The sequence below is a fragment of the Dipodomys merriami genome, unplaced genomic scaffold (assembly GCF_024711535.1).
Source record: "Dipodomys merriami isolate MVZ:Mamm:240054 unplaced genomic scaffold, mDipMer1.0.p SCAF_71, whole genome shotgun sequence".
In the NCBI taxonomy this organism is placed as follows: Eukaryota; Metazoa; Chordata; class Mammalia; order Rodentia; family Heteromyidae; genus Dipodomys; species Dipodomys merriami.
The window spans coordinates 4,133,032-4,158,727 of NW_027206302.1; the positions used below are offsets into that span (position 1 = coordinate 4,133,032).

Genomic DNA, 25,696 nt, shown 5'->3' on the forward strand with positions numbered 1-25,696 from the left:
AAGGAGAGAAGCACAAATTACAGAACTGAATCCAGGCTGCCTGTCACAGTCCTGTTGCTGTCTGTCCTATTTATATACGTTTTAATTAAACTTGAAAGTTAAAACAATGTCAAGTTCAACTTATTTATCCTAATAATTTGGGGGTTCACTTTTTTTCTGCTTGTGCACTGAGATGTCTACTTGGGCCAGAATGGAGAGGGTGTTTTTTTTTTTTTTTTTTTGGGTTCTGTCGTGGGGCCTGAACTCTGGGCCTGAGCGCTGTCCCTCAGCTCTTCAGCTCAAGGCTAGCGCTCTACCACTGAGCCAACTTCCCAGCCCCTGGAGAGGGTGTTTTTGCAAAGGGTTATTAGTAGGCTGGTTGGGAGGAAAAGTGTATCAGGACCCCCAAGGTCATCACCAGTTTCTATTTGCTGTTTCTTTTTTTTTTTTTTTTGGTTGGTTGTGGGGCTTGAACTCTGGGCTTGGGTGCTGTCTCTGCGCTCTTCAGCTCAAGGCAAGCACTCTATTGATTGAGCCACAGCGCCACTTCCAGTTTTCTAGTGGTTTATTGGAGATAAGAGTCTCATGGACTTTCCTGCCTGGGCTGGCTGTGAACTGCGATCCTCAGATCTCAGCCTCCTAAGTAGCTAGGATTATAGGCATGATCCATCAGCATGAGCCTCCCTATCTCAAGCTGCTTTCTCATCCTCTTAATAAAACCTTTTTTCTTTTTGCCAGTCCTAGGGCTTGAACTCAGGGCCTGGGCACTGTTCCTAAGCTTCTTTTGTCAAGGCTAGTACTCTACCACTTGAACCACAGAGCCACCTCTGGCTTTTTCTATGTGGTACTGAGGAATGGAACCCAGGGCTTCATGCATACTAGGCAAGCACTCTACCACTAAGTCACATTCTTAGACTAATAAAACCTTTTCATATAAACCATCCCTATTGTTCAGCCCAGGCCTAGATTTGCCTCCTAGGACAAGGTCACCAGGGAGAGGCAAGGAAGGCCTGAGATTAGAGTGGTCTCTAAGTTGGAACACATTAGAAAAGATTATTGGCATGTACCTCTAAGAGGAGTACAGAAGTCGGGAGTCTATGTTTGTCAGTGTGGCCATTTATGTATCTGTAAAGCAAATAGCATATGTGTATGGTTAACTTGCTGGGCCCGTTAGTGAACATGTCAGTGTGACAGTTAGGTCTATATACTGTGTCAACATGGTTGTAGGCAATGGTTCTCTTCAGTGTGAATGTGGTGACTGTATACATGAATTCATCCGGCAAATGTTAATTCAGCTTTCCTGTCTTAAGGATTTTACACTTTATAGATTTTTCCTGCATTACCTATCTCTCCCTATCTACTAAATCACTCACCAAGTCACAAATACTCTAGGATTCCTTTTTCTTTTTGGTGCCAGTACTAGGGCTCTACTTTTTTGGTTCATGGCTAGCACTGTTAACATTTGAGCCATGTCTCTAGTTCTGGCTTTTTTGCTGGTTAATAGGAGATTTGTTGAGCTACCTGTGTCTAGCTAGGATTTTTCTTTTTTTTTTTTTGTTGGTTATGGGGCTTGAATTCCAGGCCTGGGCACTTGTCCCTCAGCTCTTCAGCTCAAGGCTAGCACTCTACTTGAGCCACAGCGCCACTTCTAGTTTTCTAAGTGGTTTATTGAAGTCTCATAGACTTTCCTGCCCAGGCTGGCTTTGAACCGGGACCCTCAGATCTCAGCCTCCTGAGTAGCTAGGATTACAGGCATGAGCCACCAGCACTAATTTTATCTTCTAAAACATACATCCTTTCCCCACCTCTTATTTCCTTTGCATTTAAAGCTTTTTTGAAAGATCACTACATCATCTCTGGCTCCTCAGTTCTCTTCAAAATCATTCCCAGTCAAACTGTTTGAATGTACTTAGTATGGTCATCACTAACCACAATGCCAAATCTAAAGGTTCTTCAGGATATATTCACAGTATTTGATGCAGTTGACTACCTGCTGTTTTCTGACTCTGGTTTCCTCTGACCTGACTGATTCTTTTCTACTTGACCTTTTAATCAGTCTATCTATCTGCTTGCCTACCTACCTACCTCTGATGGCAGTACTAGGGTTTAAGCTCTTGCTTAGCTTTCTTGCTCACAGCTGGCACTCTACCACTTGAGCCATGCTTCTAGTTCTACTTCTAGTGTTTAGGACCTTCTTTTCTCTAGATGAGCTCATTTAGTCCCCTGGCTTTGCTTATAATCTTGAATGTTATGATCTCTGAATTTCTTTTTTTTTTTTGGGTCCGGCCATGGGGCCTGAACTCTGGGCCTGGGCGCTGTCCCTCAGCTCTTCAGCTCAAGGCTAGCACTCTACCACTTGAGCCACAGCACCACTTCCGGCTTTTTTTTTTTTGCTTTATGTGGTGCTGAGGAATTGAACCCAGGGCCTCAGGCATGCAAGGCAAGCACTCTACCACTGAGCCACCTTCCCAGCCCCTGATCTCTGAATTTCTATCTTCATATGTTCCTAAACTCATGGACAACTGTCTGCCTGTTTTCTCTGCCTTATTGTTGGTAACTGGCATCTCAAACCCATGCACGTATCAGCGCACTTGAGAGTATGCAAATTGTGACTTCCTCTACACGACTTCATCACAAATGGTAGCACAATCTTCCCAGATGCTCAGGCCAGGCACTCAGGAGTCACACTTGATTCTTCACCTGTACTGTCTCCCAGCAAATTCTCTTGACTCAGAGCCCATCTTATTTCCATCTCCATGGCTGCCAGCCTAGCTCTTTGGTCTATTACAGAAGCCTCCCAACTAGTCTGTTTTCACTGGTGTACTTTATTGTACAACCTTGCAAATATCTGGACTTACTCTTTATCACTCACTTTGCTCTGACTATACTGGCTTCCCTCTCATTTCTCTAACTTTATATCTCAGGCCATTGGACTCCTGGAATGCTCTTTCCTGCCCCCATGTCTTTGCAGGTGTGCGATTAGGCACAGATGTTGGTGCTCTATAAAAGAGTGGGTTTGTGGGGTTTCCTATGACTATCTTAGGGACAGTTACATTCAAATGCAGAGAACTTCCTATTCTGGGAGAGGCCTGAATGTAAGAACAAGTTTAGCAATGCTTATATACTTACTGAGCACTTCTCATGCCAGACCCTGATCTACATGCTCACATATATTACTCAAGAGATTTTCATGACCACTACTCTGGACGGGGCTCTCTTCAAACTGTTTTACAGATAGGAAAACCACAAAGCAGGGATGCCAATGCTTCAGTGGCCCACAAGGAAGAGGGCAATGGAAGCACCTGTGGAGCTCGTAAGCCGATGCTTTGGTGAAGTAAGCCAGACCCAAAGAAACCCAAACCCAAACATGCTTTCCCTTATTTGTAATAATTAATATACATCTAGGATAATCTTAGCAGATAAGCAGAATGGCTCAATAGCTATGTACATATGACTATTAAGATGAGGCTAAGTGAAATGAACTCCAAGACATGGACACAAGAGGTTTTTCTTTGTTTTTAATGTAGTACATGATTTCTTTTTTCATCTGTCTTTCCCCCCTGTGGTTTATCTCCTGTTGTCACTATTTGATTTTGGTACCCTGGGTATTATATATATGTTTATCCGAATCCAGGAAGGGAAAGGGAACAACAAAATGGTGAGAGAAAGGACAAAAGGGGAACTAATGCAACAGCAACACGCACACAACAATATGTTGGAAATGATCTGTATAATTTGGGGAGGGAGGGGAGTGGGAGGAAAATGAGGGAGGAGGTAACAAAATGGACAAGAAATGTATTCACTACCTTACTTACGTAACTGTAACCCCTCTGTACATCACCTTGACAATCAAAACAAAAGGGCTAAAAATACCCAGCCAAGAGTCTGAACATATGCACACTCATAGTGATAGGGAGGATGAATAAATGGTGATTTCAATCATCTACTGCCACATCCCCCATTTACTCAACAATTAACTCTTTTTATTGGGGGGGGGGCGGTCCGGTGGTGGGGCCTGAACTCTGGGGCCTGGGTGCTGTCCCTCAGCTCTTCAGCTCAAGGCTAGCGCTCTACCACCTGAGCCACAGCACCACTTCCGGCTTTTTTCTTTTTTGCTTATGTGGTGCTGAGGAATTGAACCCAGGGCCTCAGGCATGCAAGGCAAGCGCTTCACCACTGAGCCACCTTCCCAGCCCCTCAACAATTAGCTCTTATCACTAATGTAGTAAAAAGTATGTATGACATTCAAACATTATCTCAATGACTGTTGTATATGTGATAGTAAGAGTAGTACAGATGCCAAGGATGCAAAAGCATGCTTGTAATTGAAGCAGGAGCAGATTTTTTTTTTTTTTTTGATTGGTCATGTGGCTTGAACTCTGGGCCTGGGTGCTGTCCCTTAGCTCTTCCACTCAAGGCTAGTGCTCTACTGCTTGAGCCACAGTGGCACTTCTGGTTTTCTAGTGGTTTATTGGAGATAAGAATTTCACGGACTTGGGGAGAGGGAAATTAAAAAAAAAAGAATTTCACGGACTTTCCTGCCCAGGCTGGCTTTGAAATGTGATCCTTAGCTCTCAGCCTCCTGAGTAGCTAAGATTACAGGCGTGAGCCACCAGCGCCTGGCAGACTAGCCTAGGCTGTACAGCAAGATCCTGGATTTAAAAAAAAAGTCCTGAATTATAGAATTGGATAAAGTGGGATTTAGCCAATGTAAAAATAGAATTTAACCAAGTGCTGTCCAAAATGTGATTCCCACTGACAGGATCAACAATGGAAAATATTAGAAATGAACATTCTTAGGCTCTATACAAGCAGGCACAAACTGTAACAGAAGGACACAGTAATCTGTGTGTCAGTAAGTCCAAAAGGTGGTTAGGACACATATTAGATTGTGAACCACAACTCCAAAGAAACCTCAATCCAGTGGTTTTGACTTAATGGAGAATAAGAATTATTTGGGAAACTTAAAAAATTCCCACTGGGCACCAGTGGCTCATACTTGTAATCCTAGCTACTGGGAGGCTGAGATCTGAGGATCACAGTTCAAAGCAGACACGTCTATGAGACCCTAATGAACTACTCAGAAAAAGCTGGAAGCAGTGCTGTGTTCAAGTGTCAGAGCGCTAGCCTTGAGTACAAACAGACTTGTGGACAGCACCAGGCCCAGAGTTCAAGTCCCAGGACTGGTCAAAATAATTTAAAAAAAAATTCCAGTGTATGCTCCAAAGCATCTTAGAATACATCTAGTTGTGCAGCCTAATTAAATGCACTAAAAAAATCTGCTTAAGTACTGTCTATCCTGACTGGTGGCTTACAACTGTAATTCTAGCTACTCAGGAGGCTGAGATCTGAGGATAGCAGTTTGAAGCCAACTGGGCAGGAAAGGTTGTGATTCTTATTGCCAACCATCAAAAAGCCAGAGGTATAGCTATGGCGCAAGTGGTAGAGCACTAACCTTGAGCAAAAAAGCTCAGGGACAGCACTGAAGCCCTGAGTTTGAGCTCCATGATCGACAAAATAAATAAAGGGGATATACCTGCATGTTTTTTTGTTTGTTTGTTTTAAACAATGCTGGGGAAGTGGAGCTGTGGCTCAAGTGGTAGAGCGCTTGCTTGCCTTGAGCTGAAGAGCTCAGGGATAGCGCCCATGCCCAGAGTTCAAGTCCCACGACCAACCCTTCCCCCTCCCCCCTGCAAAAAAGAAACAAAACTTGATGGGGCTGGGAAGGTGGCTCAGTGGTAGAGCGCTTGCCTTGCATGCCTGAGGCCCTGGGTTCGATTCCTCAGCACCACATAAGCAAAAAGAAAAAAGCCGGAAGTGGCGCTGTGGCTCAAGTGGTAGAGTGCTAGCCTTGAGCTGAAGAGCTGAGGGACAGCGCCCAGACCCAGAGTTCAGGCCCCATGATCGGACCCCCCCCCCAAAAAAATTAAAAACAACAACAACAAAAAAAACCCAATGCTGGACATTAAGGGCATTCTACGTGGTAGGCAAAACACTCAAGTTCTGCATCATATCCTAGTTCTTATATATCTAAGAACAAAATGTACTTTTTATATAAGAACAGAAGTATCTCTTTAAAAAGGTAAGAAATTACTAGTTGAAGCTTCCTCTGAGAAGGGGAGCAGGTGATCAAATTTTAACTTGAGAGGAATATTGTTTTTACACTGTTTTCTCTGTGTGTGTGTGTGTGTGTGTGTGTGTGTGTGTGTGTGTGTGTGTGTGTGTGTGTGTGTGTGTGTGTGTGTGTGTGTGTGTGTGTGTGTGTGTGTGTGTGTGTGTGTGTGTGTGTGTGTGTGTGTGTGTGTGTGTGTGTGTGTGTGTGTGTGTGTGTGTGTGTGTGTGTGTGTGTGTGTGTGTCTCCTAGGGCTTGAACACAGGGTGGTCTAGGCGCTGTCCCTGAGTGTTAGTGCTCAAGGCTAGTGCTCTACTACTTGAAACACTAAGGCTTTTTGGTGGTTTACTGAGGATAAAGTGTCTCATGGACCTTCCAGTCCATGCTGGCTTTGAACTTAGATCATCAGATCTCAGCCTCTTGAGTAGCTAGGATAACAGGTGTGAGCCACTGGTGCTAGCTAGCTATGTTTGACTATTCTTACTAAGTGCACATAATAACTATTCAAAGTAATTAATTAAGAAAAGTTACCTTAAGGGTAAAAAGAACCACTGCTTCAGAGAGAAGCAAAATAAATTAAAGAGCTGATGGATAAGAATCTGAGCAGTGAAGCTAAACATGAGGGAATGGGGCAAGAAAGAGTCCTGGCAAAATTGTAACCCCTCTGTACGGTATTTTCACAATAAAAAAAATGCAAATAAAAACCAATGAATGCAAAAAAAAAAAGTGTCAAAACACATTAAAATTATCTGTACATGGGCTGGGAAGGTGGCTCAGTGGTAGAGCGCTTGCCTTGCATGCCTGAGGCCCTGGGTTCGATTCCTCAGCACCACATAAGCAAAAAGAAAAAAGCCGGAAGTGGCGCTGTGGCTTAAGTGGTAGAGCGCTAGCTAGCCTTGAGCTGAAGAGCTGAGGGAGAGCGCCCAGCCCAGAGTTCAGGCCCCATGACCAGACCTCAAAAAAAAAAAATTATTTGTACATATAAACAAGTTGAAAAAATTAAATTTTAGATGACATTTGATAATAGATGGTTATAAACACAGTTCATAGAAAAAGAATTACAAAGTTTCTAATTATTTGAAGCTGTCTAATTTTCTAAGTAAAATAATAAAAGCTACAAGATCAGAAAAAAAAGATAATCTTCCTTCCAGTTCCTTTTTGAAGTAATGTTAGATAAACAGACTCAAACCAGAAAACTCAATTTATCCACATTCAGCTTTATTCTGAATTAAACATCTATCAATTATGTACACCAAAAGTGTAGAAAAAAATTAAAGGAGCCATTCAAAAAAGTTCTGTGGCAAGTGGAAGAAAGGACATGATGTTAGGAGACCTGTTTAGGGAAGGAGATATTATCCAGGTCATGGATGCCATTTCTGTCAATGATTCGAACACTGAAAGTTGGCAGATTCAAGATGAAGCGCTTCTGGAGCTGTAGAAACATGAGGGATATCAGTCAACACATGTTTTCTGAGCAAAGCTCTATTCTAGGCCCAATAAAAATAATTGCTTTTGTGGAACTGATATTCTATTAGTAAGTCGAGGCTGGCTGGAAGATACTGAGTAGGACCTGGGGGATGCAGCTGGGAGCCTGTCTGGTCAGTCAGCTGACCAGAAAAGAAACAATCCAATGTTTTTATGTAGACAGTCTGCTACCAATCAGTTTGGTATTTCTCTTGAAATGTTTCCAGGTAGAGTGATTTAGGAACAAGCGCTGAACCAAAGCAGTACATTACTAGGTCCCAACTCTGCTCCAGACATCTACCCATATTAGATAGAGTAGTTAGTGTGAGTATGTTTGTATGTTTGTGTGAAGGTAGGAAGGATATCATCAGAACAATTCTTAGAACAAGCTCTTCTATCTCTCTTCCAGTCTGGGCTGAGGCTGCCCCAAAGGAGCAATCTATATGCCTAAAAACAGAAAGCATAGCTTTAATGTCTTCACTTCTGTGGATATCCTTCCTGAACACCTTACTGAAACAGGACACAATCCTGGTTCCCTCAGGAACCTATCCTGGAACTAGCCATCTCCCTAGACTTAAGCCCTCCTCCATTTCACGTTTCCATCTTCTTTGCAGCTGAGAATAGGGCAGCAACAACCCATCCATTTCCAGAATCCTTTCTGGTTGATGACTCATGTCCAGAATCAAACTCCAAGATAAAGAAAAAATGACAATAAGGAAATAAAATTAAAAAATGACTATCTTCATGATCATGGGTAATAAAACTCTCAAGAGCATTTGCTATTTCAGTAACTTCTTCCTGGAAGCCCCTCTAATAGTTAGGGCTGGCTAGCTTCTCAGTTGAATGGTTAAGACAAATACATGAGCTAGTTCTATGTCTGCTTTGGAAAAGGGATTTATACATATGAAGAAGGGAGAGGGGTACTATGGTCTTAAAAAGATGGCTTGTATAAGAGGCAAACTACATGATTGCCAGGGCTCTCATCTTCCTATTCTCTCACTAGACCATGACTTCAAGTTTATGGGCCACAGGAGAGCAAAAAAAAAGCCTAATGGAATTATTTTCTACCACCTCATCCTTTTATTTACATCCAACTTAAATTCTTAGTAGTAATGAAAAAGTTGCCCTATGCTTTTTTTTTTTTTTTTTTTTTGCCAGTCCTAGGGCCTAGGCACTGTCCCTGAGCTTCTTTTTGCTCAAGGCTAACATTCTACCACTTGAACCACAGTGCTACTTCCAGCTTTTTCTGTTTATGTGGTACTGAGGAATCAAACGTAGGGCTTCATGAATGCTAGGCAAGCACTTTACTACTAAACCACAGTCCCAGCCCAAATTGCCCTATATTTCTTTTTTTTTTTTTTTTGGTCGGTTGTGGGACTTGAACTCTGGGCCTGGGCACTGTCCCTCAGCTCTTCAGCTCAAGGCGAGCGCTCTACCACTTGAGCTACAGCGCCACTTCCGGTTTTCTGGTGGTTTATTGGAGATAGGAGTCTCACGGTCTCTCCTGCCCGGGCTGGCTTTGAACCGCGATCCTCAGATCTCAGCCTCCTGAGTAGCTAGGATTACAGGCTTGAGCCACCAGCGCCCGGCATTGCCCTATATTTCTGCCCAAAGCTTCCTTTTGCTTTCTACAGCTTCCTGAATGCTTGGGGAAAGACTACAGACTACAAGGGCTTATGCACTGTTGAGTGAGTACACAATAGGGTATTTAATGGAGGCCTCAGAACAGAGCCAGTATCAAGTCCAGGACAACAGCTCTCATAGTTAAGTATTGGGCCCAGTTCTCATCTATAGAAAAATCACTGGGGACTGTCAGTTAAAATAGAGTCTCAGGTTCTACCTCTGGACAGCAGAATCAGAACTGGAGGCAGAGATGGGGGACAGTAAAATCTGCTTTTTAAACAAATTCTCCAGATGATTCTAATACACACTGAATTTTTAGAACCACTAGTCTGTCTGGATAGACCACAAAGAAAGGAAATTAAATTACAAAATTGACATTGATGAGGAGATGACCCATGAGAAGTAAGTCTGCTACCCACACTGAACTCATCCCTGGTAGCAACTTTACATCTGGTCAGTGAGTATTTATTACACCTTCTGGCAAGGACTAGAAAGAAAAGCAACCAGGGAAAAGGAACACTGGCAAACAGAGAGAAAACATTCCTTTCAGGGTCCCATGGGAGCTACTTACCTCCTCCAGACATTTCCTAAGAAGCTCCACTGCCCTTTCACGGGAGATAGCTGAAAAGAGAACAGGGAAGCCAAGTACGGTAGATGCTGTCATTAAATGCAATCTTGGCAGATTTTGATTAAATTTCAAATTTCTTCAGATCCAAGTGCCACAGAAACAAAAAAGGCAAAAAATGTTTAGGCTTCAAGCCTGCAATGAACTCATTCCATATGCAACTGAGGGTGCCCCAGACCAGTGCTCCAGCAGCCACGAGCCATTGCAAATTGATTTGCTACAGAGAGGGGTAAGCATGATGGAATCTGTCTCCTCTGGCCAGAGCCAGTGGTCTGCCTCTCTTTTTCACAGCCCACCTTCCACTCTACTGCCCTTTAGTCTATGGCTAAAATCAATTTCATCTGCCCTAGCCAGCTGCAAATCAGAAACTGGTAGGACAAGGCCAGAGTTTTAGCCTCACCCTCCCAGTTAGGTCTTAGTTTAGCAATGGGGAGAGAATTTGGAGGATGAAACTGAACCTCTCCCTAAAACAAGACCCAAAGGAATTGACCGTCAGTATAGCAAACTGGGTCAACACATAAAAGCACTTAGGCTTAGGATGCTTGTAGTTATTTTGGAGGGCATAGCAGCTATATTACTGACATGTGCCAAATCAAGACATAATCATCAGAGGCTACACTAATTCTTTTCAGGATGTGGCCTAAAGCTCTAGCATGACTGAAGTCAAGCAAGAGGGTAGCACCAAAAAGGAAGGAATATGCCAGATTCTTATGATACTGTCAGAGACAAATAGAAATACAAGGAGAAAAGTGATAGCCAGGCGCCGGTGGCTCATGCCTGTAATCCTAGCTACTCAGGAGGCTGAGATCTGAGGATTGCAGTTCAAAGCCAGCCCAGGCAGGAAAGTCTGTGAGACTCTTATCTCCAATAAACCACTAGAAAACCGGAAGTGGCGCTGTGGCTCAAGTGGAATGGCGCTAGCCTTGAGCTGAAGAGCTGAGGGACAGCACAGGTCCAGAGTTCAAGTCCCATGACCGACAAAAAAACAAACAAACAAAAAAAGAGAAAAGTAATTATCTGTGCTACATCCAGTCTGTAAAACCTAAGAATTCCAAATGCCAATTGTCTTTAGTGCTATGGCAGAGGTGAGCATCAGGGTCAAAAGAAAGAACTTAATACAAAAGCAACCCTGGTCTAAACCTTTGTCAAGATGACAATGCACGAACAGGCAAAGAGATAGTTTTCTCTTACAAGAGGGAGCTACCCTTACAGGATAAGGACCAAGGCCATGGCCAAGGCCCAGATTTATGGCCTTAAAAAGCTTTGATGTTTAAACAAAAATCCCTCGGTTGACATCCTCACAAGTTCAAAACCTTATACACAAACCATTTGGCTTACTTGCTCATTCTCTATAACTGAGATGTCAATAATCAGTCAACAATGAATAAAACAAAACTCTTGTAAGCTACCCAACTCTAATTTGTTAAAACAAAACAAAACATAGCAAAATCTCATTTGGCTGACAAAAGAGCGACTTTTATCAACAAGTTCTTTTTTTTTTTTTTTTAAAGTGCCAGTACTGGGGCTTAAACTCAGGGCCTGGATGCTGTCCCTGAGCTTTTTAATTTTTTACTCCAGACTAGCACTCTACCACTTGAGACGCAGCCCACTTCTGGCCTTTTGGTAGTTAATTGGAAATGAGAGTCTCACAGACTTTCCTGCTTGAGTTGGCTTCAAACCTGATCTTCAGATCTCAGCCTCCTGAATAGCTAAGATTACAGGTATGAGCCACTAGTGCCTGGATTCATCAAGTTTTTTTTTGTTTTTTTTTTGGGTCCGGTCGTGGGGCCTGAACTCTGGGCCTGGGCGCTGTCCCTCAGCTCTTCAGCTCAAGGCGAGCACTCTACCACTTGAGCCACAGCGCCACTTCCAGCTTTTTTCTTTTTGCTTATGTGGTACTGAGGAATCGAACCCAGGGCCTTGAGCATGCAAGGCAAGCGCTCTACCACTGAGCCACCTTCTCAGCCCCCTCATCAAGTTTTTTGAGAACCCTTGACCACAAGAAACAGTAGCTTCGAGAGAAGATCCCTTTCTACCTAAGATCCAGCTATATAATTCTTAGGGTGGACATTACTGAGAAGGGGCTAAGACAGGGATCTGCTACTGCTCCTTTCTTAAGGGCTGGTACTTACTTGGTGTGTAGTATCGGTCCAGGATACTGAGAGTCAGAAAGGCACCATAGCCATGGGCTGCAAAAGGGGCCTTAGCCAAGGCTGCCAGGTAGTCCATGTAGTAGAGTGCAGGCCCCTCATGCTCATCATAGCCAGCCAGGAGGAGGTTCACATGATATGGGGTCTGCAAAGGTAAGACATGGCAAAGAGAACACTATAGCTCTTCTCACAGAAAACAGAAATATCCTGGCTCTTGATGAACAAGGAAATATTAGTAACAACTAAGTAAATCACAGTGAAAATAAAACTGTATATGTGAAGATATAACAATAAGCCTCCCTTTATAACTGATATAAGGCAATAAACAACTTAAAAAAATTTTTTTAAAGGAAACTAAAGAAATCTAGAGGACTTGAAATATGGGTATAGATAAAGAGGCAAACTTGTTTGTTTTTTTTTTTTTTTTTAACATCTGGAGCACTGGTGGTATAAGAAAAGCTGCTTTTGGGGGCTGGGAAGGTAGCTCAGCGGTAGAATGCATTGCATGCCTTGCAAGCATGAGGCCCTGGGTTCGATTCCTCAGCACCACATAAACAGAAAAAACTGGAAGTGGTGCTGTGGCTCAAGTCGTAGAGCACTAGCCTTGAGCTGAAGAGCTGAGGAACAGCACCTAGACCCAGAGTTCAGACCCCATGACCGGCAAAAAAAAAAAAAAAAAAAAGAAAGAAAAGAAAAGCTGCTTTTTAAAAACAAATTATTTTTATTTTTTGCTGGTCCCGGGGTTTGAACTCAGGGCTTAGGGTCTATCCCTGAGCCTCTCTGTGATCAAGGCTAATGCTCTACAACTTGAGCCACAGTGCCACTTCCAGCTTTTTATGTCTATCTGGTACAGAGGAATAGAACCCAGGTCTTCATGCATATTAAGCAAACATTCTACCACCAAGCCATATTCTCCGACCTGCTTTTTTCTTAAACCCTAAAGACAAGAAGTTGATACAAAATTCTGCACTTCAAAGGCAAAGCATGGAGCTCTTGTGTCATTGCTAGCTACTAAAAGCAGCAAATATAACTCTGAATGCCTGGTCACAGACAAAGTAGCAGCTTATACCAATTTATAATTTGATAGGCTCATGAGCTCAGGAGTTCAAGGCCAGCCTGGGCAAAATAGGCTTGTCTCAAAAAAGAAAAACAAGTTCAGTCTGGATATCTGAACAAAAATGTCAAATAATAAACTCTTCTACAACTTTTAACTCATAGCCTTTCCTACCTGAACTGGCTCTGAACTGTGATCCTCAGAACTCAGCCTCCTGTACTCAGGTTATAGGCATGAGCCACTTGTGCCTGGCCCAAATCACTAGACTTTTATAAAGTCTAGAAGGAAAGTAATAAATGTCCACAAACACACGAAAAATGGCAATGTAAGAATTGTAGCTTTGGCTGAAATGCTCACCCTTTTCTGACACAGTAAAGTCTGACAAAATAGCTAAAAATTACTTTTTTGTTGTTGGCTGTGAGGCTTGAACTCAGGGCCAGGGTGCTGTCCCTGAGCACTTTGGCTCAAGGCTAGTCCACTATCACTTTGATCCACAGCCCCACTTCTGGTTTTTGAGTGGTTAATTGGAGATAAGAGTCTCGTGGAGATTTTTCTGCCCCGGCTGGCTTTAAACTGTGAATCTCAGATCTGAGTAGTTAGGAATATAGGTACGTGCCACTGGTACCCAGCTTAAAACTACTTTATCTATGAGACAAAAAGTTGCTAATAATTTGGATTTGTTCATGTCCTTTCTCTGTAGTATCTACAAGTCTAAAAACAGAAATCTTGAACCAAGTCAACTTTCTCCTTTAATTTGCAAATGGATAGTAATTATTCTTTCTACATTAGCTATGTTAAATTCAGCCTATCTATGGCCCCCAGGCACCAGAGGTACAACTCCTATTTGACATGGTTTCCTTTATGCCCACTAGATGCATTTTTTCTTGAATTTGCTTCACTAAGTAGTAAGCAGGGGTTGTTTGTGGTTTTTGTGTAGGTATGCCTGTATTCAATTTAATGAGACACCTATTATGGAACATAAGTAAAAATAGCTAGCTAATGGTTCTAGGAACATTCTTTGAACACTGATGAACATAGGCACTTGGTAGCCCGAAGACACTCATGTTAGAACACATGAAAGTATTTTCTGTTTACTTGGAATTCTACTAAGCCAGCTGTGTGTGAGGTAGGAAGCATTTGTAATATTTTTCCAAAACTGCAGAGAATTCCTAATCTCCAAACAAGTTTCTGCCTATGGGGTAAGATGGTAGACATCTGGAAAAAGTAAGAACTGGCTGGGCACTGGTGGTTCACACCTGTAATCCTGGTTACTCATGAGGTTGAGATCTGAAGATTGTGGTTCAAAGCCAGCCTAAGCAGAAAAGTCCATGAGAGTTTTTTTGTTGTTGTTGTTGGTCGTGGGGCTTGAACTCTGGGCCTGGGTGCTGTCCCTCAGCTCTTCAGCTCAAGGCGAGCGCTCTACCACTTGAGCTACAGCGCCACTTCCGGTTTTCTGGTGGTTTATTGGAGATAAGAGTCTCACGGTCTCTCCTGCCCGGGCTGGCTTTGAACCGCGGTCCTCAGATCTCAGCCTCCTGAGTAGCTAGGATTACAGGCATGAGCCACCAGCGCCCGGCTGTCCATGAGAGTTTTATCTCCAATTAACCACCAAAAACTAGAAGTAGAGCTGTGGTTTAGTAGAGTACCAGCCTTAAAGTGAAAAAGCTAGGGGACAGAGCCCAGGCTCCAAGTTCACGCCCAATTACACACACACACACACACACACACACACACACACACACACACACGCTCCAAGTTCAAGCCCAATTACACACACACACACACACACACACACACACACACACACACACACACACACACACACACACACACACACACACACACACACACACACACACACGCTGGTAAGGAGAGCAAAAGGGAGAGGGAGAAGATTGAAGATTAGTAACACGCTTTTCCTCCCCTCAGAAAAATGCTGTAGTTTCTGACCTATCACAAATAAATTAATCATTTTGCTAAGAGGATAACTTGACTCCTCCCCACTCACTAGCCAGAACACCCAATTGCATGATTAACTAAAACATTTTTACAAAGTTACAATGATTATATCATCCATCTAGACACAGAAACCTTAATCAGCAGAACCCAAATACATTCTATTTCTAATAAGGATCCTGGCCCATGCTGTTGAGATGAACTAATGTTTAGAACAATTAATGTCACTTAAAAGTCACTATCAAGCCAGGTGCTGGTGGCTCCTGCTACTTAGCAGGATGAGATCTGAGGATCACAGTTCAAAGCCAGCTGGGGCAGGAAAGTCCATGAGACTAAACGGGAAGTGGAGCTGTGGCTCAAAGTGGTAGAACACCAGACTTGAGCTAAAAGCTCAGGGACAGAGCCCAGGCCTTGAGTTCAAACCCGATAACCGATTTTAAAAAAAAGTCACTATCAAGAGATTTTATGTGAAACTTGGTCAACAGAATTCCAGTTGTAAACTGTATGAACTACTGGTATCATTCATTGTTATGATTAAGCATCTGATGCACACACTCACCAAAGCTGGTATTCATAAACTACAACTCATGGAATAGAAGATAATTCACAAATATTGTGTGACTCCGAATTACCAACTTTCGCATGTGTGAGATGCTTAAGCATAAATAAATGGTGTTATCTAGACTAATTAAATCAATACATCTGTGTAACAATTTGAAGTTTTCTGAAATTCTTCTGACAATACTCCATCAAAGATCTCTTGCTCATACTAGCTTTTTGTCATTGGCTTGCTCCTCTACAAATTGTGGTGTTCAAAGCCATAGTTACAAAGTAATAATTACAGGTGTCTTTACTTGTCTATCTATACTAGATTTATTAAGTGTTTTCCTAGAATGAAATTCTATCTAAGCCATTCAATTCTGTACTATTCTTACAGCATAAACAAATGTGAGGGCTGGGAAGGTGGCTCAGTGGTAGAGCGCTTGTCTTGCATGCCTGAGGCCCTGGGTTCCATTCCTCAGCACCACATATGGAAAAAGCCAGAAGTGGCGCTGTGGCTCGAGTGGTAGAGCGCTAGCCTTGAGCTGAAGAGCTGAGGGACAGCGCCCAGGCCCAGAGTTCAAGGCCCCACGACTGGACCAAAAAAAAAAAAAACTACAAATGTGACTATTTGTGGTATGTTCAAGGAAAAACAGTATACATGAAATACATCTCATTCAATATTTATGCAACAATAAACTTGATAAAGGCAAGCTTGTCTAGTGATAAGCAAGCATATAGTATATGCTCAATAAATGAGTACCAATAACCACATGGTTGAGTACATATGTGGCTAAAGCCTAGTATCTATTATTACAAGACAAGGTAAAGAGAACCACTAACTAATGCAGAAAATGTTAAGTCCTATTTTTTAAGAACTAGTTCAAGTTTAAGACAACCGACACCATCTCTTTGAATGTATATATTTGTTGCTTAGCTATCAGTTCTCTCTTTCAAATTCCATTTAGACTGGAGTTGCTAAGCAGAGAAAAGCTTAAAATGCAGGTTAGGCATTCAAACTAAATCAAGAAAAGGCCAACAGCATAAATAAGTGTCTCTGGAAGAAACAGTGAAGACACGAAACAAAGGGCTAAATCTGAGTTTGAATTATGGCTCTATTATCTTAAGTATGACTTTTGAAAAGTTGTCGCTTTTCTAAATTTTAGTATTCTCATTTAAAATAAGGATAATGCCTACTACAAAAGAGCTGTAGTGAGAATTCACAGGCAATCATATAAATGATAAGTATATAACCTAAAATATTGCAAAGACTGAATAAACAGCAACTATTATTACTAGGGAAATAGAATAATCTATGAAATAAACAGTGCCAGTAACTGAGAGAAGCCAACTACCACTGACAACTGATATAAGCAAATTCTTTTTGTACTTGTTCTGGGGCTTGAACTCAGGGCTTGTACACCATCCCTGAGCTTTTCTGCTCAAGGCTAGTCTCTACCACTTCAGCCACAGCTCTATTTCTGGCTTTTTTTAATAGTACTAAATTGGTGGTGAGGTTCTCACAGACTTTCCTGCCCAGGTGGCTTCAAACTGCAATCCTCACATGAATTTTGTGCTGGTACTGGGGCTTGCACTCAGGGCCTGGGAGCTGTTCCTGAGCTTTTTTGCTCAAGGCTGGTACTCTACCACTTGCATCTCTACTTCTAAGTATGTATAGGAGGAATCAGACAAATGTATTTTTTCTTCCCTCATCAAGTACAGGATATCTGCTTATTTATAACATGAAGAGCTCTGGGCCACTTTGAGGTTTCTTTGGATTTAAATAAATGTATGTAAAGTATACAGTATAATGCCTTATATATATAATCATAATACAGACTCGCTAACCACCACTTTTAAGATTTGATTACATTGTTAGCAGATGTGACTAGATAATAAAATCAAGATGTTACCACAGAAAGTTACCACCTTTTTATGGTTGCCAAAGGGGCAAAACTTAAACTGGGGTTAGTAGTCAATAAGCATCTTTCTTATGTACTTCTTCCTAAGACTGAAATGGACAATTATCTCTGGGTGTCTGATCCCTGCAAAGCTGAGGAACACACAGTACATGGCACACACAGAAACTTTCCTTAAGTTGGATGGAATATTTCCCTACCTCCAATGTTTGTGCACACAATTTCTTCTACATCCCTGCTACCATGAAAAAGGAATACTGTAGTGATTGAGAATGAAATTCCATAAATTTTACAGCTAAAGAGAACAGTTGTGACAAATACACTGAAACAACAAAATCAGAGTCTGGGTGGTGACAAGCAGCGGTGTGACATCTGGCGGAAGCCAAAGTCACAGCAAGGGGGAGAGAGGTGGGCGTGAGGAAGCATCCTGCCGAGCGTGGACACAGAAAACGAGAGGAATTGACAGTCTTCTTTTGGAGCCAGGCCAGCCTTTGCCACCTCTAATTGAATGGGACGACATCACTATGAGGGAGGTGCCTTGAAGAACGGTGCAGTTTCTTAAGCACTGTACCCTACCTTGGAATGCCAACCCGTATGGAAGGCATAACTGCCATTCCTATAGGAGGAGACAGAGAACCAGGAACAGGACAAATGAGTTTATCTAAAGATGACTGGATTTTGAAACAAATAGTGTGCATGCCTTCCTTTCTGTGGTCCTGGAAATTGAACCAAGGGCCTTGCTCATGATAAGTGTATGCTTTATCAACTGAGCTATAACCCCAGTCCCAAACTTATTCCTTTTTGTCTGATTGTCAAAACTGCCTAAGATTCCATTTTGGCATTGAGAATACTCTACAGAAACACAGTTTATAGAGTTAAGAGGGACCTATGAATTCAACTAGTTTATCTAGCATACCTCTTATACATGTGAAGAATAAAGTTCAAAAGGAGATAGTGACTTGCTCTAAATGACACATGTAATTAACATCAGAATCAGATCCAGAACTCAGACTTTTCAACTGCAAATCTTGTGTGCTTTTCCAGGAAATCATGCTGCCTCCACAAAATGGAAATTAGTGTAAAAATGATTCAATATGTAAATGTCACTTTCACACTCAAGTATTTCAGAATGTACTATTTTGAACACCACATCTATTGTTCTCCGTTTCACTTATCACATATATAACATATATAACATATATTTTAGGCTTTAAATGGCAAGTTTAATGTTACAATTATAACTCTTCTACAGGGTCTAAATCTTTACACATATATACATGTGATGATAGATATCAACATTTTAACTGCTTTGTCAGTGTCCCTTTTTTAACCTTATTAATAAATAAAATAGATGAATTATTTTCCTGTACTGATGCTATGTATTCTCAATTAGGAGCTTTTTTTAAAAAAATTAACCAACAGGATTTAGTTGTTTTGGTATAACTTTTAAAATTCCAATTTTGTCATTTTAATTAAAGAAAGATTTGGTACCTGAAAGAAAATTTCATTATAAAATTCTAGAACTTTCAATTATTGTGACCTAAGTACATTTTAGCTCAAAAACATTATGGTTATGTGGATAAGAAAAGGGATGAAGGAGAACTATAAAGTCAAAGAAAAATGAATCATTTATACCCTGAACTTAATCCTCTTGGATATATTCTTTTTTAAGAAACCTTGTGCAGATTCAATCTCTTCTGGCCTTTAGTATAAAACATACAGTTTATAAAAGGATTCAACCAAATCCTACAAGAATTCCCTAGTATTACCAGAGAGCATAATTATGAAACAGGCAAATGCTCCAACCAGCTTCACTTCTGTGTTTAGAACATGAATAAATTCAATAAATATTTAGTTAGCATTTGCTGTGGGAGAAGCATTGTGCTAGGAGATGGAAGATGAGGCCTGGATCTGGAAGAAGCTCCCAAGAGACATGGGTGGGTAGAAAGGACCAGGCAGAGGAAACAGCAGTATGAAGGTAAATAAACAGGGAGGACCAGGAAGGTTTGGGTAATGAAGGAATTTAGGATACATATAATACCATAAAAGAACTGGAATGGTAATACCTTTGGCATCCTAAAGATAATGAACTTCCAGTATATAAACCACTGAGGAGCCAATGAAAATTGCTGCTTCCATATCTCTGCCCATTCATGTCTTCCACTAGTTCCAGCATTTCTTTTCTCTTAAACAGAAGATTTGTAGACAGGAAGTACAAATAAATTGTCATTTTAAGATAGTAATTATAGTTGCATGACAATAAAACTAGGATGGGCCCAAAAGAACAGTTAGTAATACAGATGGAAGATAATGAGGGCCAATTGTGACAAAAGCAGAAGGGAATGGAGGAGGAGATATAAAATATATAATGCATTTAAAAGGCAGAACTGAACAACTAGTATAACAGAAAAGGAGCCAGGTGCTGGTGGCTCACACCTGTAATCCTAGTTACCCAGGGGGCTGAGATGTGAGGATTGTGGTTCAAAGCCAGCCTAAGCAGGAATGTCTGTGAGACTCTTATCTCCAATAAACAACCAGAAAACCGAAGTGGCGCTGTGGCTCAAGTGGTAGAGCACTAGCCTTGAGCTGAAGAGCTGAGGGACAACACCCAGACCCAGAGTTCAAGACTCATGACTGACCAAAAAACAAAGAAAAAGAAAGAAAAAAAACAAACAAACAGAAAAGGGGAGAGAAAGAGGAGTTGAGATTTTCAAGAAAGGATATAACCCAGTTACAATGGCCAACACTGAATTTGAACAACAACAAATGTTGGCAGGGATGGGAGAGGATGGGGAAGGAACCCTACTGTACTGTTGGTGGGAGTATAAACTAGCACACTCTGGACAGCAGTTTGGCAGTTCCTCATAAAACTAAACATAGACCTTCCCTACGATCCAGTCATACCACCCCTAGGCATTTATCCTGAACATCATGAGCCAAGATATAAGGACATCTGCACATCCATGTTCATTGCAGCAATATTCACAACAGCCAAGATATGGAAAACAGCCCAGATGCCCCACAATAGATGAGTGGATCCAAAAAATGTGGTACCTATATACAATGGAATTTTACACAGCCCTCAGAAAGAATAAAATTATGTCATTTGCAGGGAAATGGATGGAACTAGAGCAAATCATGTTAAGTGAGGTAAGCCACGATCAGATAGATAAATGGTGCACATTCTCTCTGATATGAAGAAGTTAGATCCAAAACATACTGAGAAATGATGAATTATACAGGATTCTAGATACTCACATACAGTGAGACCCAAAAAGGATACTCTTGGGGAATAGAGAATCACAAAGGTGTAGTGTGTAAGCCTCTTCATATTTATATAAAGTAATATACATACTGAAACAAACTCCTAAGATATGGAAACAAAAGACTTTTCTCTCTTTTTTAGTTTTGATGATTCTTCTTTTATTATTTTTTGTTGTTGTTGGTCATGGGGCTTGAACTCTGGGCCTGGGCGCTGTCCCTCAGCTCTTCAGCTCAAGGCTAGCACTCTACCACTTGAGGCACAGCGCCACTTCTGGTTTTCTAAGTGGTTTATTTCCTGCCCAAGCTGGCTTTGAACAGTGATCCTCAGATCTCAGCCTCCTGAGTAGCTAGGATTATAGGCGTGAGCCACAGGTGGCTGGCTTGATGATTCTTCTTTACCTTATAAATATTGTATACACATGTATATCTTTGGAAAGGTGGGAGGGAGGGCACAGAACTCGAGGGGAAAAGGGTGAAAAAGTACAGCAGTGGAGCTCACTGGACATTGATGAAAGTGAAATGTACAACTTGTGGGTAGAGAAAGGAGGGACTGGGACAGAATGAAGGAACAGATGACACAGATACTGAGTCATTACCTGACTCACGTATATGTAATCCCTCTACACATCACCTCTATAATAACAATAAAGTAATTTTTTTTTAAAAAAGGTGTACCCTGGGTTCAATTCCTCAGCATCACATAAGCAAAAAGAAAAAAGCCGGAAGTGGTGCTGTGGCTCAAGGGGTAGAGTGCTAGCCTTGAGCTGAAGAGCTGAGGGACAGCGCCCAGGCCCAGAGTTCAGGCCCCACGACCGGACCCAAAAAAATAAATAAATAAAATAAAAATAAAGCTGGGAAGGTGGCTCAGTGGTAGAGCGCTTGCCTTGCATGCATGAGGCTCTGGGTTCGATTCCTCAGCACCACATAAGCAAAAAGAAAAAAGCCGGAAGTGGTGCTGTGGCTCAAGTGGTAGAGTGCTAGCCTTGAACTGAAGACCTGAGGGACAGTGCCCAGGCCCAGAGTTCAGGTCTCTCGACTGGACCCCCCCCCCCAAAAAAAAAAAAAAACCAAACAAATAAAATAAAAATTAAAAAAAGGTGTAAAAGGGCTAAATTTGGACCAAGGACTTTGTTGGTTGTTGTTGTTATCTATGAGGCTTGAACACAGGGCCTAGATGCTGTCCTTGAGATCTTTTGCTCAAGGCTAGAGCTCTATCACTTTGACCACAACACCACTTTCAGTTTTCTTCTGGTGCTTAATTGGAGATAAGAATCTCATGGACTTCCCTGCCTAGGCTGGCTTTGAACTTAGATCCTCAGATCTCAGCCTCCTGAGTAGCTAGGATTACAGGCCTGATCTTAAAGAGCTGTTCCAAGGCAGCTGGAAAGAGAAAACAGAGTATAGTCAAAAGTCAGTGAGCCTCAGTGAAAATGCAGCCTTCTGGAGGTTTTATTGACATGAACATAACTTTCTCACTCATATTGTGGAAGTCAGTAAACAATTCTAAAAGGACACATGGGAGAGGTATATGTAGGTTGCTGTACCAGTAAAAGAAGTTGAGGGTGTCATAAACTTGGTGGAATGGGGAGAAGGTAAGTACAGAGAAAATTTTCCTGATAAATATGGAAGTGAGTCAGTCAGCAATTAACAACTAGCCATAAGAGCACACAGGTACATACTAGAGAGAATATTAGCAAACGCTTAGATACAAGAAAGAACAAGTTCCTATTATCTTCTAGTACTGTTAGATGAAAAAAAAAGGTACAGAATTAGATCTGAAGAGAGTTTTCTATTAATGCTATGTCTGAAAAGAAGCTGAAAGTGAACAGAACCAGAGCCAGGCAGCAGTGGCTCACACTATAATCCTAGCTACTCAGGAGGCTGAGATCTGAGGATAGCAGTTAAAAGCCAGCCTGGGCAGGAAAGTCTGTGAGACTCTTATCTCCAATTATGCACTAAAAAAGCCAGAAGTGAAGCTGTGATAGAATGCCAGCCTTAACCAAAAAAGCTCAGGGATACCATTCAGGCACTAGGTTCAAGCCTCCCGAACTGGACGACAACAACAACAACAAAAAGAATAACTTTCTGAACAGGGAGATAAAAGCAACTGCTTGACTTTCTTCTGTTCTCTTCTGTTACTAAAAACCAATCACACTTATGTTTATAAATCATCATACTACATTGAGGAGAAGGCAAGCAAACCTTTGACTTTTTTGTTGTTGGTGGTGGTGGTCGTAGGGCTTGAACTCTGGGCCTGGGCGCTTTCCCTGTGCTCTTCAGCTCAAAGCGAGCGCTCTACCACTTGAGCCACAGCCATCACTTCCGTATTTCTAGTGGTTTGCTGGAGATAAAGAGTCTCACTGAGTTTCCTGCCAGGGCTGGCTTTGAACTGTGATCCTCAGATCTCAGCCTCCTAAGTAGCTAGGATTATAGGCATGAGCCACTGGCACAGCTTAAACCTTTGACTTTTAAGAGCACAAAATGAGACAAAAAAAAACATGGTTCAGATAACAAGATTAGTTTTTCCTCTCTCCTTTTCCTCTCTACTCCCTCTCTCAGTCCTGAAGTCAGTCTTGAGTTTGCTAAGCAGATACTCAATCACCTGAGTTCCTCATATCTAGCCCTTTTTTGCTTTGGCTATTTTTGAAATAGGATCTCATGTTTATGCCCAAAGCTGGCCTGGATTCTCCTATTCATGTTTCCCACATAGCTGGGATGACAGGTGTGTGCACACATCTTCTGTTTCTTTTCTCTGTCTTAGACAATTCTCTAAAAGTACATTTAGTATAAATTAAATAGTCCAGTTGGAGCCTTAAGTGCTCTATATGTAAGGGAGGGATAATATTGCTGGTCTGAGAGTTACAAAGAATTAAATTTCTCACCTGCATTCAAGTGCCTAGAAAAATGTCTGGTAACAGCAGAAATTCAACGATTTTCAATCTTAAGATTCAAATATTATATATGCTTCACTTTTAAGTAAGACTGGATTTTAAAGTGCCTTCTCAATCATTCCAAAAATTCTACAAATCTTATTCTTCTAAAGCCATCATGAATCCCAAATTTGATTGGTTCTCCTGTTAAATTGTAGCCTTACGTATTTAATCGAAGTTTAGAGATTTAATGAGTTGAAATGCAACATGGCACAGATGCCTTATTATACCAACTAGTTAACACAGTATTTGCTTTCTACATTAATTTTACTTGCTAATCAAAAATACTGCTTTCTCCCAAATAACATCAAAATAAAATTGCTGATTATGCAATGGCAAAACCAACACCATGTTAACAACAAGGCCACTTGAATTCTTTTTTTCATGAGCTAGCAGTTTCCAGGGAAAATTCAAGATTCCATATATCTTTAACTCCTTAAAAAACTCAAATGCAGGGGCTGGGAAGGTGGCTCAGTGGTAGAGTGCTTGCCTTGCATGCCTGATGCCCTAGGTTCGATTCCTCAGCACCACATAAGCAAAAAGAAGTGGCACTGTGGCTCAAGTGGTAGAGCGCTAGCCTTGAGCTGAAGAGCTGAGGGACAGTGCCCAGGCCCAGAGTTCAGGCCCCATGACCAGACCCAAAAAAAAATAGAGACTAAAAAACTCAAATGCAGAAGCCATGTTTTCCTACAGACCAACACATCCAGGAATATATTAAGTTGACAATGAAGAACAGCCTCCTGAGTATGAATGCTGAACATTACAAGTAATCCATCTCTGATTTTGTGTGTGGAGGGGTTTGAACTCAGGGTTTGGGCACTGTCCCTGAGCTTTTGTGCTCAAGGGTAGTGTTCTACCACTTGACCACCACTTCACTTCTGGCTTTTTGATAGTTAATTGGAGCTAAGAGTCTCATGGACTTTGCTGCTCGGGCTGGCTTCCAACCAAGATCCTCATATCTCAGCCTCCTGAGTAGCTAGGATTACAGGTGTGAGCCATTGGCACCTGGCTTCCTCTCTCTGATTTAATAAATAAAATGGTCTTCTGGAAATGAACAAGGACCAGGCTGGGTGACAGTGGCTCACATCTATAATCCTAGCTACTCTGGAAAGTAAAAGATATGAGATATGAAGACAGAGGTTCAAAGCCAGCCTGGGCTAACAAATCTAAAAGACTATTATCTCCAATTAACAAGTTAAAAAAATTGAAGTGAAGATGTGGTAGAGCAGCAACCTTGAGCAAAAAGAGCTTAGCAAAAGGCTAGGTAGGCACAGTAGCTCACGCTTATAATCCTGTTCAGATCTGAAATTGCAGTTTGGTCAGGCACAAAAAAGAAGAGGGGGAAAAATTTTTTTTTTTCATTAAAAGTCTTCATAACATGGACTACACCTCCAGAGTTTCCATTTATATTCTTATCTCCAAACTCTCGGCCTTCCTTATAAATGGTATATGCCATATATTGATATTTACTTTTTAATTAGAGCTTTATTTGATTAAAACTCTAGTTAATAACTAGACTCTAGTTAATTTGAATTTTCTAATAACTCTCTAGTTACCTGTTTTAACTAATGGATTACAATATGATTTGTATGCTATGTCTCATTAGTTAAAACAGATTAAAAAATTAGGGCCAGAGGCTCTGAGAACTAATGGACCTGCCCTAAAAATCATTTGCAAACACTGTGCCTACTCTAACATGCTCTCATATATCCTGATGTGTGCTTCCAGTTTTCCCTTTTGCTTCAGCTTCGTCTTAGCAACAACTAGTCTTTCGAGGATCAGGTAAAGCTCTGTGATCCCAACAGCACCCTGTGTACATGGGAATCTTAGCACTTATCACTCTCCAGTCAAAGTGATTGTTTACTTTTCCATTCCCCATCTGAAGGCACTCACTAAGCTTTGCACCTGTTTCCTCAGCCCTAAGAACAATAGCAGGCTGGAGATTTGCTAAATAAATAGCAGTTACAGAACATCTTGGCTATAAGAAGCCGTACTATTCAAAGGCAACAGAAAGGGAAGTGAAGAATTTTGGTAGAACACTTCAGCCATTCAGATATTATTATTCCTTACTCTTTTTTCC

General features: G+C 41.5%; 1 protein-coding gene across 1 annotated transcript in view; it reads right to left on the reverse strand.

The window, feature by feature from the left end:
- Positions 1-7,288: 7,288 nt before the first annotated feature.
- Positions 7,289-25,696, reverse strand: part of Psmb2 (proteasome 20S subunit beta 2) — a 41,305-nt gene continuing 22,897 nt past the window's right edge. Inside the window, exons 4-6 of the mRNA XM_070009011.1 lie at positions 11,936-12,098; positions 9,750-9,799; positions 7,289-7,523 (exon numbers count right to left, since the gene is read on the reverse strand). Coding sequence (XP_069865112.1) covers positions 7,416-7,523; positions 9,750-9,799; positions 11,936-12,098 — 321 coding nt within the window. The 3' untranslated portion in view covers positions 7,289-7,415. The remainder of the gene's footprint in view (positions 7,524-9,749; positions 9,800-11,935; positions 12,099-25,696) is intronic.